At 43.5% G+C, this 19,941-nt stretch overlaps 1 protein-coding gene across 3 annotated transcripts in view; it reads right to left on the bottom strand.

Annotated features, from left to right (window-relative positions):
• The window catches only part of LOC100120575, a 60,809-nt gene that overhangs the window by 15,427 nt on the left and 25,441 nt on the right, over window positions 1-19,941 (bottom strand). For 2 of the 3 annotated variants that reach the window (XM_031924679.2, XM_031924678.2), the window contains exons 1-2: window positions 14,197-14,553; window positions 7,027-9,439 (exon numbers count right to left, since the gene is read on the bottom strand). In XM_031924679.2, coding sequence (XP_031780539.1) covers window positions 7,027-9,039 — 2,013 coding nt within the window. In that variant the 5' untranslated portion in view covers window positions 9,040-9,439; window positions 14,197-14,553. Of the gene's footprint in view, window positions 1-7,026; window positions 9,440-14,196; window positions 14,554-19,941 lie in introns of those variants that run through there. The other variant, XM_001604153.6, reaches the window with a different exon arrangement.

Below are 19,941 nucleotides of genomic sequence, written 5' to 3' on the forward strand. Positions count from 1 at the left end.
AAAAGGGAATAAATGATAAATCGTTGAAAACTCGCTGCGTATAATAACTTATTCTTACTTTCAGTTTTTGCGTTTCCGCTCCAACAAGCGCGTCCATCGTCTATAATGCGCTTTAGCACCGCATCGAAAACAGGCGTAATTGCCGCTCCCCAGGCAGCGCGAGCTCGCGCACTTTCACAAGAAAAAGCTCGATTAGACGCATCCGTCAACTTTCTTCCGACACATTCGCCGATAATCACCGCGTATCCGTCGAGCCCCCGCAAGCGAGCGTATACCTACAGATTATCGTTATTATACATCCTGCAGAAAGAGAGACCGCTGTAGTGCACCTATCTACAAAGTATATCTTTCACACAAGCATACAACACACGTGCGCGCGAGCGGAGGAGAGACTCTCACCTTGTCGGCGAACAGCCGTTACGCGTCGTCGTATAGAAAATCGAAGCCGAAGGTCGGAAATATGCCGGCGTCGCCGCGCCTAGCGGTAAAGGCGAATTTGCAATCGTAGCGTGTATACGCTCGTAAAAAGCCTGAGATATGCGTGTGGCAGCTGTTGTGGGATGATTACTGAGGCGAGGCTGATGCATTGTGTGTACGTCTCATGTAAGTATATATACCTGATGCTCTGACGCGCGCGCACAAGCTTGTGTGTCGCCTACTGTGCGCGAGTGAGGTTTATTTTTGTTGACTGACTGAGTTACTGACGAGCTGATCGGAAATTGTGTAAGAGATGATGAGTTTTTTACGGTTTCTGCGATGCAGCGACGACTTGGAATAATATTACGATATTTTGTGAGAGATATGAATTTGCTTCTTAATAAAAATTGCATCGCACACGGGAGTTTAATTTTAGTCGCAATTTTATCAGAGAGTTCAAGAGGTCGTAGACACTGACACGCGACGAGATCAGTATTGCACAGTGATGAAGGAGACGTTTTTCTTGTAGGGATATATGTGTGTAGGTGGCGTGAGAATTGTGAGTTATGGTGGTGCAGAACTGGGAGGTTTACGACTTCGCAACTACCGTAAGATAAGTTTTCGGAAGTACGTCGAGTCGAGTTTGGAGAGTAATTTTATATACAGGCTTATAAGCCAATTTTGGGGTTGGGCAGTTTTTGAAAGACTATCCTACTTCACTTTGTTGAAGAAGTTTGGCTTCGCAACGTCTGATAACGATATGCTTCACAAAGATTTATGTAGCGTCGTTTCGCGAATGGAAAGTAAGAGCTGAACCTTATACATTCTTGTTTTCTGTCAATAGCATCACCCAAGAACGTGCGGTATGCACTAAACCAACAACATTATGAAACGTGCGTATAATTCACAAGAGTAGGTAGACGTTTTGAAATGTACTATGCATGTAAATCTCCGAGCAAACGCTATTTTCATCACTCAGGATTTTCTTTTTATTTCCATAGATTGGTGTCGCATGCGAAATACAAAAATCATAGCCAAACCAAACCCTCAATTAAAATTGATACACAACAATCTTACCATTCCAATTTCGAAACATGCATAGAACTCCGGTAATTAAATTTTCAACCATTTAAAACTTGTAACCACGCAACAAGCGGTACCCGTACACGTAACGTAACGACCAGAAACGAGTGCGTAAACGTACGTACGTACATATATTGCACCCAAGGCACATACGCAGTTTCGAAGGCTGTAACAACTGCGCGGGGATTCGGGAAACAATGCATGCGCACGTGGAAAGTTGAATCTCGGCTGCGCAGCTGCGCGCGCGTAGGGAGAGAGAAAAAAAATTGGCGAGTGTTTCACTTCCTCGAGAATCCGAGCTCGACTTTTTTCCCACGACGAGAGTGAAAAGTGCGAACCACTACATGTACCGCAAGTCTAATTGGAGTAGAGGATCGGAGGCGAGAAAATGGACGCGCGACTCTTTCTGCGTGGGTTATATATTCATGCGAAGCGGTAACGATCAGTCTTGTGGCAAGTAAGTCGTAATGAAGAGGTATTACACAGGCGAAGGATAGTTTGAATTCGCCGTGAGCTGTGATCCTGCAGCGAATCAGATGTAGTATTTCGAGAGAACATCGGAGAGTTGGATTTTCATTGAATTACGAAGCTCGATAATTGTAATTTGACCAAAGTGTCTCATCCCTTTGAAAAGTTTATTAACTCGATTAGCTGTCTGCTCGAACTATCGCTAAAGCAGTCTGCGAGTCCTTGATTTAGCCCCAGACCAGAGAAAAGTGATAAATGCCGTGAAATTGAATAAAAGAGTCTACTCAGCGTAGAAGCGTCCTCCAATGAAGTATACTCTGCATAGCTATATACATACATTCCTATAACTATTTCAGAATATTTCCACGAATCTAATGAAAGAATCGATACGAAAAAATAAAATAAAGCATCTCAAAACGAAAAAAGGTCGATCGGTCTCTTCAACACCCGCACAAAGGAAGAAACCCACGAAGGCGTCCGCGTACAACAGGTCTTCGCGCAATAATACCGCGCAGTGAGCCTCGTTGTGAGATTCCACGGTATTATATTATGTATCAGCATCGGCACTTTGCTGCGACTCCAAAAGAATAATAACAACAATAAAAACAGCAGAAGCGCGACCATGGACCCTTTAGCTCACACAACTCGCTCTCGTCTCTCTCGGACCTTTCTTGCCTGAATTAGGCCAATGTACGCGCACATCTGCGCAACGATCGAGCGCCTTGAAAGAGCAGCAGTCGTTACGTGTACACACGGGTCCTCAAGGTTGATTTGACTTTCACATTTTTCACGAACTCTGACAAGTGCTTTATTTCGCTCGTGGAGCGGATATATAGGTATATAGCTATACACCCCCGTCTCTGAAGTCTGAACCTGCCGCTGACATTTGCTATAGAAGAGTATATTTATGTGTGTATTTTTAGCTCTCGAACGATGGGCAACTTATATATTTGGTTTTGCTCGATTTTTCTGGACGACGAGTTGGAGATGATAATTGTTTTCGAAGAAAAGTGGAAGATCTCTATTTGATTGGGACCTTTGAAGTGTGCAGAGAAGATTTTTACTTAACGAGACGCTGAAGTGCAATTTTTTACGTCCGAAAGTTTACGAGGTGATGCAATGTTAATTTTATATAAGAAGATTTTGAAAGTGTGCTCAATCAAGTAGCAGAATTTTAATTGAATGCGAGATACACAATCAGTTTAACGAACGTCGCGTGGGCTGTAAATCAAATGCCAAGGTCAAGAGAGGATCAGTGACATTTACATTTGGTATTCAGAAATGCTTGAAATTTTGCAAGCGATAGTCCCGAAATATGTGTCAGTCTATTAGCATAGCGGAGATATATCTTTTTCAGACGATTTTACGAGTTTTGAAAGGATGTCAATTTAAAGCAGGAAATTGGAACTTTTTTTGTAATCTTCGATTCAGAATATGAATACGGTTTGAGATCACGTGCAGCATGCGTTAAGCATTCCAGGCTTCGAAATTTATTTTCCATAGCTATTTAAGATTTTTTTCGAAGCGTAACACTGCGCTATCGCCATACATGGCTTTGCAGAAGGCCGTTACGCTTATATCTTAGTCACGACTTGTGAATATTTGTGTCCCGGAGCCGATAAAATATACTGTTATTATGAGTAGACATGACGTACATGCTTTTGGAACGGCTGTTTCTCAAAGATTTCAGGCCGTATACGCTATAAAACCGTACTCTCGAATGCAGTATATACACAAAAATGCTTTTACTCGAGTTCGTGTAAAAATTAAAATAGTGTAGGAAGAGAAAGGATAATACAAATGCAGTTTCCTAAAGTTAATTGCGATAGGAACTTGGTACAATAGCATCGTAACCACCACAAAACGAGAGCCAATCATTCGTATAACGAGTTATTGTTCGCTAATTACTACTTATCGCAAGTACAATTGTCAATTTCGCTCCTAATTTGGCCATAAAATTCATTTCCGTCAAATTGGACCCCGACAAAACAAACTCTGCGAACAATCGCCAAGTTTCTCGACATAAATCGGATTAGTATTTAATTAGCCTCATCGATTTCTATAATATTATCATTATTGAAAATCGAAAGTAGAACCTATTAATTGCGGTAATGGCAGTATAATGGCCACATAACTATTATGTATTGTGGTTGAAGCAATATGCGCGCTTAGAATAGAAATTTATTACCGCTGATAATTAAATTTCCTGATTGCTTTTGTAACGTGTCGTGAGATTTTTCTAGCGTTAAACTCGCTTATAACATATTAACGGATATTTTATTGCGAAATAAATTGAAATAAATACAGAAAAGATAAAAAGAAAATTGTAGTCGAACAATTTCAGTTTTATTTGATCGAAAAAAAACTAAATTATAAACCGAGAAACCTTTTCAATGATCTAGGTAACGATTCCCATTTAAAAAATTGGATTTCTCTAGAAGCAGGCCCTTAGTTGGTCAGAGACTACAAATTGTTTGCTCTGAAAAATTCCCGGCAACGAATTGAGTAACGCTTATGGCACGATCACGAGAAAAGCGCTACACAATCGAGTGCCACAAGCGGATTTTCTCATCCAAAGGAACGAGCCATCCGTATACATCACGACGACATGGAACGGCGAGATTTCTCCGGCACTCGCATCGTGAACATTATCGATAATGAAAATCTATTTGCAATATTAGCCTAATCGAATTATGCACTTATTGATTCGAAGAAATAGATAAAGTTTTACGCTATTTTCATCACGTAACTCGACTCTGCGGAATATCATTGGAAAGAGAAACTAATTGCAGACGATTATAACTTTCAAAAGCTTCAATGAAAAGCTTCACCTATCCTTTTCATTATAATCTCGTAGGTTCTAACGCGTATACCAGGAAAACTGTCATTCACTACAGTGAATTGTCCTATAACAGGAAGAGCCTCTTTTTATAATTTATATACCAAACAACAAATGCATACACCACTCTCAACCGATCCATTACATCCCATTACCAACATAATACCCGACGAAATTGAAATAGGACCCGACGATCCTCTGACTTATAGTAGAACGTTTACAGATTTCATTCAACGTTCGAAAATCACTTCCATTTTCCCATTGCGCCAGAGCGACACTGCAGCATTATCTTCTCCACATACACATACACAAGAGGAACAAAGACAGACATAGAGAGGTAAAGAGCAAAAACGCGCGGGCGCTCGTCGCGCGCAGTGACAATAACCGGAGGACCAAGCCTTGTTCGGCATTGTTCGCGATCGGCACGCCTTGCGCAACCGCTATGTAGCGGAGAGGACAGTCACTCCACTCGAGTGTGTATCTATATACGTATACCTGTATGTTATTGTATGGTATACACGCGTAATGTCAAAAGAGAAGGAAAAATCACACGCGACTCCCGCATTATGGGTTAAGTATATTTTCGGACATTGGAGGCCACCCAAGAGGCCAATTAACGGCCGAGAGGAAGTGCTATTCTCGCGCCATTATATATACATATACAGAGAGGCGAGTTATCGGCTCGAGGCTTCGGCTTAAGTAGCCGCGGCGATCGGCTTACTAACTAACAGTGCATAATGGGGCGTATAATGCGCGCCGTAAATATTAGACTAATAGGGCGCGGTGCATGTGAATCTCGATTTTTTGCGCGCTTTTAATTCAGACGAAGCTGCGCAATGGCAATTAAGAATGTCATCTTTACTATCGGCCGATCTGCACCACCGCTCGCAGTGCAGCCGTGTAGTATAGATTAATCTAATGGGAATGACTTAATTGACTTTTGTTGGTTCAGGTGCTGTGTTTATTATGATCCACTTAAGTCAATATAGAAGGAGATACAACCGCTGGTTCGCTTTAATGAGCATAGACCGGCGGAGGGTGATATGCTCAGCTCTCCGTATAGTTAATTAATTGCATTTCGAACGATGTTGCAATCAGCATCGAGATAAGAAACTATTATAAAATTTATTATAAATATACAGATTTGTATATGTTCACCAAAGCTGTGATATACTTTTTTACAAAGATAAGCCCACAGCCACCTTAATTAAGGGCATCAAAGGAATACCCAGAGAGACGAACCTCTGCTGCGCGCAGGTATATATAAATAAAGTAACTCATCCTCGTGGTGCATGGGATACACGAGCTCGCGCGCGACTCACGAGTTCAACGCTCGGCGCGAAAAGAGAAAGTATCGACTCCTTATAATCCTGCCTCGGATCGCCGGCAAGGTCGCCGATCGTGAAAACGAGCAGCTGATCGTCGGCGTCAAGCGAGAGAGAGCTGTATAGCGCCAAGTCCTTGGCAAAGGATTTTGAGAGAGTGAGAGCAGCTACACGGAGGGAAAACGACGATCTGGTACCCGAGGGGACAGATGAGGTTTTTTCACTCGACTCAGCGGGAGATAACAAGCACACGCGGGAATAATACGCGCGAAATAACGAAGATGATTTATTGCCGATCGAGTGATTGAGCTTTGAGCTGGGAATTTGAGTCGATTGTGAATGTGAATGGATTGATGATTCGAGTGACTGATTCCGCGCAAATACAATACGTGATTTATATAAAACTGGTCCCGATTGAAAAAGTTGTACACCCAATAATTAAAGGCGAATTAAGCGATTTCGAAAGAATACTTTTTTGTCCTGACGCGTAATTACAAAGCATACTCGTTCGGCTCATAATTTACTGCGCGCGAAGTGTTACTTCAAAGTAGTCAAGTCCAACTAACCTACATCGGCGTATGTGTTTTTTTCATTTTTCATGCCATGTACGGCTTGGTTCACGTACACGTGCGATTGGACATTTCGCTGAAATTGGAAAGCCGCTTTCGGTGCGTGATTCGAAAATGTGACGGTGATAAATATTGCCTGAGTGACAATTATTTTCATTACTAGAGCTCGCCAAGGGAGATAATGACTGCGTGACATCGAGGCATCGATCTTTTTTTGGCATTAATAGGATTTCCGTTATAAGTTAATCAGCTATATTTTTGCATCTTTGTATTTCAAGAATGGAAGCTGTCTTCATGATCGTTTAGTATAACGACTTGTACCGACCTGTGCTTTGTTGTTGACCTCCTGTGGCGACCTCCACGTGTTGGCTGCCGGTTGTCTGGGACCTCTCTTGTCCAGCAACAGCTCACTGGGACACTTCTCGAAGATCAACACTCGTTCAGCCACGGATCCCCTGGTGAGGAACGGTCTCACGGGGTTGTTTCCGGTATTCGTAGCCGCGGCGGCCCTGATATGCTGTTTCTGTTGAGTGGTGAGCTCGGGATGCGGAACCGGTTCCACTGGCCTCGGCCTTGATGAGTTCAACCGCAGACCCCATCGCGACGCAATGAAGTCCTTCTCGTCCTTTCCCGAATCCTTGTCCTTGTCCTTATCCTTCTGATCAACCTTGTCCTTGTCCTTGTTCTTGTTGAACTCAGACTCGAACTTGGACCTGGTCGCCGAGACAATGGGCTCGCTGTTGTTGAAGTTGGCGCTGGTGTTGCTCTTTTGCTCGTCGAGTCTCTGCTGAGTCGTGGGGTTCTGCTGAGCAGCTCTATACCTGACCTTGGCGTAGTCCACGACCGACATGGACGACAGGTCGTCATGCTTGCTGAGAGTCTTGACTTCGTTGCTCGGCGAGTTGATGATCTGAGCCGACACCAGGTTATTTACCATCGCGGTAGAATTAAGGTGTGCTCCGACCTGACTCGGTGAGATCAAAATCGGCTTGACAGGTTCGACCTTAGGTTTGGTCTCGCGAATTATCACCGGTTTCTGCTTCGGCACTGTCGTCGTCGTCGTCGTTGCAGTAGTGGTCGGCGTCACCGCGATCGGAGTTACTCTTCTCTCACTGGGCTCTTCGGCAATGACGACGCCGGTTTTCAGTGCATTGATCAGCCGCTCCTCCTCGCGTGCTACCTCATCCAGGTAGTTCGCGTTTGAATTCTCCGGGGACTTGAGGGCTCCAGGAGTTTTGGGCGTGTCGCTCGCGGTAGGACTCTTGAGAATCTGCACCCCGGCAGGCTTGCGCGAGTCATTGACGATCTTGTTCTTGAGCGGCCATGTCGTCAGACCCGAGTCTCCAGAACCGGTACCACCTTGCGTTGGCGAAGTCACCTGGTTAGCGGCTCCGGACAACAAGGTACTGACCGGCCGATTCTTCTGCTGGACGACGATCTTCGACGGCGTGATCTCTTGAGGAAAAGATGTCTCGATCGTCTCCAGGAATATCTCGCTGTGATGCGATCCCGGAAGGGACTTTGACACCAACTGAGGCTTGACGATCTGCGACGGCCTGTTGAAGTTCGTGGGCTTAAGCTGGGTCGGTGTCTTGGGTGATTGTAGCCCCGGCGTCACCGGCACCGCGTTCTGCTCGAACTTCTGGAGCGCGAACTGGATGGAAGAGGGCAGGTTCTTCGAGGGTGAGCGCTGCCTCGACGCAGCGATTCGCGCCTTGTCCTCCACCACGAAGTTGTTGACGAGCTTCTCGAGGTTATTATTGTCCTGGGCAAGAATGTCCACAGGACTGGTAGCCGAGAGTTTCTTGGTCGGGCCCGAGCTACCCGTGGGCGTCAGCACGGTTCCGAACTTGTCCGCCGCGGTGGCGTTGCTGTGGCAGTTGAGGATCTCTGTAGGGGCCAGACCCCGGCTCTTCCAGGTCTGATAGATAGCCTCGGCGTGGTCGCTTATCTGCTTGGCTATGGCGGCGATGTCCTCGTCCCCTGAGCTCGCGTCCGCCGGGAACTTTCGTCTTAGCTCGTGCTTCGCCGTGGCAGCCATGCTGCTGTGGCCTGAACGACTTCCAGCCTCTCCAGCCTCCAGCAGCGTCGAGCAATTGAGCAGATAGTCGACGGCTCGGGCGCTCAGCTCCGCCCTCGTATCCTGAAGGATGATCTCGTCGCGGTAGCTCAGGTCGCGATGCGACGACAGATGCAACTCCAGGCTGCTTCGACTACTACTGCCGCTGCTGCTGCTGCTGCTGCTGGTAGTTATGTTTGCGCTGGTGATGTCGCGACTCCTACTTCTGCTGTTGCTGCGTTGGACTGGTGAGGTCGCCGTTTCGGGAGCACAGGGCATAGCTTTCAGGCCACCTGGACCTGACCGAACTGCGCCGAGATCGATCGACGATGATCGGCTGACTGATGAAGATGGCTTGTCGAGGCGCCGATGAGTTTATGATGAGAGATATATCTGAATGTCATCGTTGGAATGAGCAGTACAGTTAGACTTTAGGAAACTGACTTGATATGTTTTACGAGTTGCATATATGTACACGCACACTTTCTTGATTGGCTTTAGAATATATACGGCTTTATTGGTCTAGAGTCTGTATTATCAGATGACTCGTAGCTTTTATAGTTGATGCTCGAGCACTTTCATCTGAGTTTCGATGCACGAGTTGATTATTAGAAGCACTTTTGTTACGGTTGTACTATATCACTTGTGATGCGTGCTTCTAGAACAAGCACACGGTCATCTGCAACAAAAAAATCAAACGGTAATCCCATTAGTATATATTGAAGCTCTGCGCATAGATAGTAGAAAAATTATTCGTTACGATATTCATACACGTCAAGAGTTTATTCGGCTATCTATTTCTATTTAGGAAAGATGCTCGCGTCATATATATATACAGGGATTATTTACGCGACAGCAACGTGAATAATTTAAACTTTAATTTATGCGATCGCACGCATTATCTCACGACGTCGAATTTAGATTGTCAATAGCTATTAGCGGTTTTATTGAGTACGTTCCAACGATCGTCGGCAAGTAGGTTGAATTATTTCAAAAACAGGAACGTTAACCTCACAGCGCTATATAGAGCGGTGCTTGTATATACCGAAGAGCTAAACGACTATGTATAGTCTGTCGCCTTGGATGAGCATTGCTTAAAACCCTGCCAACTGCTTATTTACGTTTGCCTCGCGCGTTACCTACGCGCGTTGCAGAATACGCTTAAGCTCTTATCTCTATGTTTTCAATCGAGTTCAAATTATCATTCGAAGCGTGTACGCGCGGACTACAAGCCTCGTCGTTTCTACTTAGCTGACTGTAATAACGATTTCCTTCTGGTCTGCAGTGTCGAGCGTATTCTCTTCCCTGCTTAAAAGTGAATGTATAGTTTTTTGTGATATATTGTGCGGGAGCTAAAAACGTCGGGTGTCGGCGCTATTTTAGGCGCACGTGTTCTGCTAACACACGCGCAGTTTTGAAAATAAACATTCGATTTCAGAGCGATTTTTCAGAAGAGACTTTGCGCCAAAGTGCTCTAGAAATTTGACGTTTATTAAGCGATCCTCGCCGCACACTATAAGCGATGCGAGAACATATCGCGTAAAGAATACTAACTCGAGAAAGTTGCCAGGCTTACGTCAAACGAGCTATTCTTATTGCTAATTCTGAAGTCGAATATCTGTGTATATATTACATGCTATCGTGACACAATACTCTTAAAAAATCGCAGCTCTGACGCGAAGTAAAATTCGAAGCTTCGAGTAAATACAACACATATATAAGCGGAATATCTCCCTCCGATGTCAGAGCATCTCCTTTGCATCCCCCGAATGTCGTCAAAATGTCTCATCTCGAATTCTGAGACGAAATTTCAGAGGAAAATACGGTTTCCACGCATGAGCGCTGCAGTCCGACCCGTGGGTGCAGGATTAGCATAGCGACTATTTGAAAAAAAGACACACACATTCACGCAATAACCCAATTACACTGCGCACAATGAACTGACGTGAGACTCATTTTGCGCTCTGAGGAACGAGAATGAATAGTTAAAACGTGCGTGAGAAAGAGATAAAGGAGAGATGAAAGGAGTGTACTGTAACCTTTGAAAAATTGCCGAAGAATGTATCTCCCGCATGCGTTACGGGATCGTTCTATACTTTCACCCTGCGCGTATACGTACAATGACGACGCGGACATGTGTACGTAAGAACGTTGGAATAAAAAGTATTACAGCCGATAAAGAATATTCAGAATCTCTGATATCATCCGATGCAATGTTATTTTTATCCAAAAGCATCTTCGAATTGAAGCTGAACAAAGCCTCTCATCTAGCGACGCATTATATGTAGTTCTATATAGTGCGCGCACTGATGGGCTAATGCGGAAATGACATCGGAGAGTCAATTCAAAGTATCGACTTCCGACTATACGGCCCATAAAGCTCGCTCGTCATATCCCATAAAATTTTACAGCATTGGTCAAAATCAATTAAACTCGACGATGTTCTTCCTCGTGTCCAACACATACCTATACATGCTTTTCTTTTATAAGCTTTTAGAATTAAAGAGGCTGGTACACGTGCTGTCGTACGGTACAGTTCATTTAAAAATTACACAACGGTGCGCGCGCAGCCGTCAAACGTGCACAATGAAGTGATGTCACAATGGGGCTATAATATTTAACAACTTCTGCAAAGCATTAAACCAGTTTCGAAAATAGAGACCGAGTATAGCATCAGAGAGCGCATAATACTCGTGTAATAACAATGATCAAACAGTTCAGCGTACCATAAAGTAAACTCTGTTATCCTCTATGTACGCTAGCGAGAGGTAATTTTGTTCCTTCCACGTCTGCGCACCTGTGCAACTTCATTGAAGCAGAGAAGAAGCTCTTTGAAAACGAATGGTCTCATTAGGAGCCGAGACAGACCGTATCTGCTGCAATTACGAAAAAATCGCGGGCCTGAGCAGGTAAGGGTTTCAACAGGTTGCAAGAATCCAGGCAAGAAACGCCAAAAATAAAGCGCTATACACAAAAAGAAAAATAAGCTCTCTCGCGAAAGCGCGAGACGGCGGCATTCTATACATGCACCGCCTCTCTCGTGAGAAAAAGAAAGAGAAACGCGCAAAAAGGAGAAAGAGAGAGCATTAGCGAGCTCCCATTTTGTAACATTTCCTAGATTGAAATTCTCCTCTCGTGTCACTGGCTATATGGTCGTCTCTCTCTCTCTCTCTCTCTCTCTCTCTCTCTCTCTCTCTCTCTCTCTCTCTCTCTCTTCTTTGTCCGTCTTGACGTGGCTCGACCGACGCCACGGTACATACATACGTATAGCAGCGCATGCATACGTGTATATACGCTCATATGCGCGTGAGCGGGCCATTTACATTTATGGCGAGCGCACCTCCTAGTTCTCTCGATTCGCAATGCTGCTGCCGTGTGCTATGCGGCTTATGGAAAGGAGCTTCTCTTTGGCGCTACTCGAATTAGTCGGTGCGCGGCAGTTTTTTTGTTTCGGCTATTTTAGAAGAAAGTTTTCTTTTTCCTAAGTATTCTATATTATAAATGCATGCTTAAAATGAAACTAGTGTGCTGGTATTTTACAGCTTTCTTTTGTTGTGCATAATGGAGTGATTATAAGTTTTATACGCAATATTTTTAGTATCATGAGGTATCGATTATCGGTGAACTTTTTTTTTACATTTTATAACACATAATATAACATTAAAGCGATGAAGCGCGACGATGATGCACTCACGAGAACTGAGAGAATCTTTATTTTTTACGAGGCTTTTTCATAAAAATAATAACAAAAGCGTCGCTGCGAAGATGATTTTACAATTTGCACGAGCTCGCTTGTAACAAAGAAAGAAAGGCATCCGGAAAGTCGAAATGTGGAGCAGGAGTTGAATTATAAATTTGAATATAAGCGTATACGTGCCATTGTGTTCAATTCAAAAAGCTTCTTCTTAAATATGCACTTGAGACAAAGAAAAGTAATTAGTACCTAAACAAGTTTAATTTCTCCTCTGTGCTCCGGAGAAATGACGAAACTTTGCACGTAATTTTCAGCGCATTCACACATGGACGCGCGGAAAAGGTGAAAACTCAAGCGTTTAATTCATACTAAACAGTTGACAATTACAACTATAATTAACTCCCTCAAAGGATGAAATTCGACTCTCTACTTATCTCCATCCCTAACAATTATCATTTTAAGAAAAAGAACTACTAAAATAAGTCAACAAGATTCTGTCATTGCACACGTCCAATACCGAGAACCTTATCGTCGCCAGTCGCAAAAAAATGTATCTCCAAACCGGCGTAACTATATATCCTTCCCGATCGAGAACTTTAAACGGGAATTTCGTTTATGTAATATCTTCTGCGTGTAGAACGCGAGCGAGCGATAGAGAGAGAGAGAGAGAGAGAGAGAGAGAGAGAGAGAGAGAGAGAGAGAGAGAGAGAGAGAGCGAACGCTCCCGATGAATCAAAAGCCGACGAGTGAGTGCAGCCGCGTTCTCGCATTATAGCTTCTAAATTTAGACGGCGCGCGTTAGATTGTTTTTTAACGGAGTGCCGAGTTTCGGCGAGATAAGGCCTTTGACTCGCCGCGTAATCTTGGATTTGTCGTCTGACGATTGTTCTCTCTTTTTTCGGTGAGAGAAAGGGCGTTTTTGTTGAAGGATAATAATGTTGAGGAATAATAAGTATATAGATGCCAGCGGCGATTTTAGATATAGGTGGGCGGATGTTTCGAGGCGGACGAACATTTATTCAATAATACATTTCTTGCGCAAGTGATCGCGCGGCGCTTAATTCTTTTACGAGATGCACATATTTATCGAGTAGTATATTTAAATTTTTTTTAGCACCGCTGAATGTCGTCTTGTTTACTTAGATTCTATATTTGAGTACATTGGTGCGTCGCGGGTAAATATGGTTATCGATGAATTCAACTTCTATTGTCTATTTATTCGTAAATTATTGCGGATTTAGTTAACGAACAAGCCTGTGCATACGAACGCGTATAAGAATTGCAGTACTAATTTGCTTAACTTGTTAGCCTTAATCAATATCGTTTGAAGAAATGAAATAATGTATTCGCTTCGTGCGCATAGCAATTGTAATGATCGCTACAAATAAATTAGCCTGTTACTAAAATTAATTAGAGCTGTAAATGCATTTGGCGATGTCGACTCTTGAACGAGGCTAATCAGACAATTTTCCTCTATTCTTATACTATACCGTGTAGAAAAGCGATAATTATTCAATATCAAAACGATATTATTTGCTCTTACTACACCTTCGAAGTTTTATCAAAATCCGCAATTTATAAATCCTAAACCACAGTAATTTAAAACCCACAGTAACATCCGCCTCCGCAAACTCAGCAGCGAGAGAAAAAAAATCCTGACAACCTTCCACGCAGTCGACAACCCATAACAATCCACGCACACACACACGTACACATTGCGCAGAAAGATAAAGCCAATTTACCTAGTCCGCTCGTTTTTCCCCGTTCACCATTTCAAAACTCAACTCGCGCATACCCGCGCCTTCCTCCGCACATAGCCTAAAATAAACACACCAAGTTCACTTTCGCGAGCGAGCACACCGCACTGAATTTATCAATCGCCTCGTGCTTACATACAGGCACACGACAATGAGTATACCGGAAAAAAATTGCTCCCCGAACTCGAAGCTCTTTTGTGGTACCGACGCGAGCGTAGACGCTAATAAAGTATGCGATGGATGTATATAGAAAATAATTAAAAACGCGCTCGTGAGAAGAAGAGAAGCGGAACAGAGAGAGGCACGTCCGAAACGCACGGATCGAGCGAACGGAGCCGACTGAGCCTCTCTCTCTCTCTCTCTCTTCGCGAGTCCGATGTCGGAGCAGCGCGGAGCGAGCGCCACGCGTAATGCGACGGCCAAGTTCTAGTCGTGGAACAGAGTAATAGAGGTTCGGAGCTGTACACTGCCAGCGTATTATGCGCTGGGGCTGGCTTTTGAGGTGCGCCGCTTGCATACAGTCGAGCTGGCTATACCGACTTTTAGACCATGGATTACTTGTATTCCGATATTTTTCTGTGATTGAAAAAAATGAGATGAATTTTATTCAGTGAAGTGCACTTTTGCTTTATTCGTATTCTGTAATAACGATTCGATTTAGTAGGACGAAGTCTCTCGGATTCCAATTATAAAGTCGTAAATTTAGAAGGTCGTTTTTATAATTCGATTCGAAGTTTCCCAGACGTCAGAGGAACTTTTTGTAAAATTCATCAGAAGGAAAAGTCTTTCTCTCGAGGAAGAGATTGCTCATTACGACCATAACGAAATCAACCTGTATTTATAGAATAAGGTTCTCTCCGCAGAACTTGCAAAGTCGATTATGGAAACAAGTGTTTGTTTCTAAGGGATATACATATTATTACAAAAATAATTTAAACAAGGACGAGGAATCCGTACAATTTGGTAACTCGTTAAAGCGCTATTTCAAATTTAAATAATTATAGTCAGAATAGAGATTTATTCACATAAAAAATCGTGTATGAAATCAAGCCCGGGATTTGATTTTTAAACAGTCATGCCTTCCAATTACTCGTTATCAAATTAAAATTTACGACCGTCGCGCACAAAATCTCGACAGTAGAAAAAAACTTTCGTTTTATTTCTACTTCACGCTATAAACACAGCCGCTGCACGTAACAGCATTAGAAATATATTGCGATTATAAATCAGGCTCAAACTACAGACCCACCGCAGGAGAGGAAAAAATCCTATTTTTGGATTCCAATCCAATCGCGCAAGACACCTCGAGAAAAGCAACCTAAACGAATTCTCTCACCCATTTCTAGTTGCACATGCAGTGCATATGCGCGCAACCCCAGGATAATATAGCACCACTATAAGCTTTGGAAACAACTTTTGCCGCGGCGCGCGTCAAAGTTTATGGCCGAGGCGCGGAATTCATATACGGATCGTCGTATATATACACACACGTGCGAGAAAAAGCGCTTGAACTTTAACCCAATGGTTATATACGGAAAAAAGCTGCTGCGCGCGGAAGGTGAATTGCCGTGGGAAAGAAATGCTCATAGGCTTCAGAGGTGGGTGAACAACACCAAAGCGAGTCTGTGTACTCGGAGACAGGATTTTCGCACTGATACGTATCGATATTTTTCCGGACAGTTTGGCTCGTAAAGCGCGAGCCGTTTTCTGGCTTTCCGAGAACACCTGAGATTTGATCTGATTCGAAGGGAGAGAATGCCGTGATCGAATCTTACAGCTATTATGTTACGACGTTGCGCTTTGAAAGATTGTGCAGAGGCTGCTGCTATTAATTCACAATTTTATATATAGGATGTAGAGAATGACTGGCGGTATTTTGAATTATAAAATGCATATCGCGCTGATTGATTGTGGATATTGAGTCACGGTAATGGTTTTATAATATGCGTAGATTTTTATCTATGCTTATTTGAGTACATGATATTAGAAATAATTTTATAAAAAACATATTTATTTCCAAGCGGAGATCGATCGTTTCATTCAGTAAAAGTACAAAATGCCGATAGAAACCTCGACTCAGCTCGAATCCGTAACCCAATCGACGCCGTTCGAACCTTCAAAAACAATCTTCCGAGAGACGCGCGCACGTGTCTCAACTGAAACCCATAAACCACTATACACTCGCAATCTCAAATTTCCATTCCGTCCGCGTTGAAAGCCATCGGAATTACGTACGCGTGGGCGTGAAGAAAAATCACCGCTCACCGCGGGTCGTCCAAATAGCGTTTTGCGTCCAGAAAAAGTCGTATCTATAGCTTGCGATCACCGCCCACGCTTAGTTTAGCGGGAATTAGTGAATTACACATGCGCCGCTATAGCTTCTCGTCAGCGATTCTACGAGCTGCGACGTAACCTCCGGACGATTTAATCCGTGATGCTGATGCCGAGGTCGTCGGAATGGTCATATCGTTGTTGTGTGGGTGAGGTATGTAATGAAGGGCTCTTAATCTTCCGCAAACTGCTGAATTAATGTGTTAATTCGTGTATAAGCTTGGGTTCGTGTCACTATTCGAACTTCGTTATTCGGATCGTAAAGCGGCCTTGTACTATGAAAAGTTAATATATCAAAACAAATATAGTAGAGTATCCGTTGCAGTTATAGCACGAGCGTCTCGAGCAACTGACCGAACAAGGTACTTTTGACATGGGTGACACTATGGTCTATATGTATACGCTTTGTACGCAAAATGTGATAAGGGAAAGATCAAAGTGCCTACACGCCATCTATCTTCGCTAGTAAAAGACTAACAGAGAGTTGAAAAGTTCAAGCGGTGGGGGTTACGGCCAATCCAAAACTGTTGTGTTTTACGACTAGTCGAGCTTGGAGCTACTATTTTTCGCTTTCGCGCGATCGAAAGAAGCGAAAAAAAACATCCTAATGACGTGCTTGTGATTCGATCCGACATGACCATTTACGGCATTCATTAGGAGAACCCGTTCGGCCGAAAAAAGAACCGCGAAGAAAAAAAGCGGCGAAATTCAGCATTAGAAAATAAACAAGAAAAGAATTCGTCAACTAATGCTCGGCCAATCAGAAGCTGAACCAGAAAAAAAGCCTCGTATGCACACGAGCACATAAAACGTTAACGAGCAAATCGAACAATATTCAAAGCAGGCAGCCAGAAAGAGCGAGAGAGAGAGAGAGAGAGAGAGAGAGAGAGAGAGAGAGAGAGAGAGAGAGAAATGATCGATGTTGACTATTGACCCGATTAATACGCCTCGCACAAAAGGAAAGAAAAAAGCCAACTCGTGTATCGCTGACAAGTACACATACAATAGAAGGGGCTCTCCACTTGTATACACACAAGCACATCGGGCCATTGTACTTCGCGGCCAACGCTTTATAACACTGGCACACACGTATACATGCAGACAGAAACTCGTTGGTGAATTTTCGACGCTTAGCTTGCAAGAAAAAGGAGAAACCGTGACAGGCCTACTATATACTAGTAGACGTGCGCTGGTAGTAGGCAAGGCTGTAATGTACGCAAAAAGAGGAAAGTGGGCGAGGTGCAAAAGGAGAGACGAGGCTCGAATACAAAGAACGAAAAAAAGAACTGGGAGGGACGCGAGGTTGTGGAAGGAAAAGTCATTGTAGTTTTTAATGTAGCGAGACAAAGCCCGCCGGATTCGGCACTTATATACAAATATATTCGCGGTCGTTCTTTTATATTGTAATGCTCCGAGCGCGAGATACGTTTGGGCAATTTTCAGCTTGTTCGGGTTGCCTTTAACGGCCTCATTTTTTCGCTTCGGTTGGATGGAATTTGCGAGGCTTTATTTTTAGCTGCGGTGGAAATTAAATCATGAACATTTTCAAGAGTAGTAAAATCAAAGAAATATCATCGTGAAGGAAAGTAGAACAAGGTTTTTATCGTTATTGCTTCTAAACGTTCGTCAATAAAATTTCCAGCGTTCCTGGCATTAACAATGAAAAAATTAACTGGGAAATATTTTCAATTAAGTTTATTGGGTTTTCCGGAATCCGTACAAAACTTCAATGCAAAAAGAATTAAAAAATTTCTGTCTTCATTTTGACGCTCGAAATAATCGAATTCTTAAAATATGATACCAAACAGAAGACCGCAAAGCCCGCAGCCAAGAAAGGCAAAGAACACAAACACACACGCGTAGATTTTCAGAGTCGCGCAAAAACAGGACAAAGAGAACGAACGCTCGCGAAACAACAGCAGCGCGTCCATACGAATACACAGAAAGTCTCGCTCTCGCGTAGATAAAGCCGCAGAAAAAAAATATGACCGAGCGAGTCCATATAGCCGCACGGAAGAAGGAAGAAGAAGACAGAGAGAAAAGCTCGACGTCTTATCAACCACCGTGTATTGTCTCATACGGCGGCGGCGGCGCACAGCTCTGGCAATCATCCACCCTTTCTTGATGCTGCAGCTACTCGCTTTCTAACAATAGAACACCGGCCCCGTACGTGCCTTTGCAGATAGACGTACCGTGAGTATATACACCGCTCTCGTACCAACGGAGACCGAGAGGAGGAGAAGAAGGAGGAAGAAGTAGAAGGTGGCTGCTGTCCCATTTTTTGGCTTGCTGATCTCGCGCCAGCGGAGAAAAAGGCGCGCGCGCTAGTCGACAATTTTCTCATTTGTTTCTTCCAACTCTCGCTCTATCTATATGCCTATACCGGCTTTGTTTTGCGAGCGACTATTCTGTGCTTTCGACAAAAGCTCAGCGCGCGCCACTTCATTAAACGCCAGATAGCGGGTTCCTTGCACCCGGTGCTGTGTATGAGTTTTTGTGTGATATTACTATGCCAAGTGTGTAATGATTTCGCGAGACTTTCTCCGCGAGGAACGTGTTTGAAATATCTTTTTGCGATTTAGGTGAGTTTTTTTTTTCAAGCGAGCCGAGAGAGACAAGAAGTTCAAGGGTGTGTTTATTTTCGTCTCCGCGTGTCTTACTTTCTTTGACGAGGTAATGCGCGATGGCTCGGTAGGTTTTCCCCTCGAGACACATTTGATTTGCTCTAGATAAAATCGGGATGTACTGCGTTCCTTTTATCAAGCAGAGTATTTATTGATCGAACAATGTGAGCATATTCGACTATTATTGTGCAATTTTTCGTCAAATTTCACTCCTCATATTGCCGTACAGAGTCTAATGTGTTCTTGAATATAATCGAAGCGTACATCCGCAATGATCACCAAAGTTCAACTTCTCAAATATCTCACAGTTAAGATACACTCCTGCGCTCTCTAACTGTCCACGCTGAAACTCAACTTTTCATTTCAATCAGAGTAAAGTTCGCTTATTAATGCAAATTGGCTTTCGAGAACAGAAACTTCTCTGTCAGCGCGCTGGGATATATATTACGCACGTTTGCATGGAATGTCTTTCAACGACATCCGCCGGCTCACAATCGAGACAATCAGTTTCAAATTGTAATATAATATGCTATTATTGATTTGCCATCATCTCTACTACCTTTTAAAGCAAAAAATACGCGTAAACCACGATTCAACCAACAACGAACTCACCCATTATACCGCGGTCACACACATCCCAATGACGTTTTGCGTGATTCTCTTATCCGCGTAACAAGTCCTGTACACACGATCGTATCAGAGTATCGGATCCCGATAGCGAAACTACCGCTCGATCGCTATGCATATAATCTCGTAATGCGATTATCTCCGCTGC

Source organism: Nasonia vitripennis, chromosome 2, assembly GCF_009193385.2.
Source record: "Nasonia vitripennis strain AsymCx chromosome 2, Nvit_psr_1.1, whole genome shotgun sequence".
NCBI lineage: Eukaryota > Metazoa > Arthropoda > Insecta > Hymenoptera > Pteromalidae > Nasonia > Nasonia vitripennis.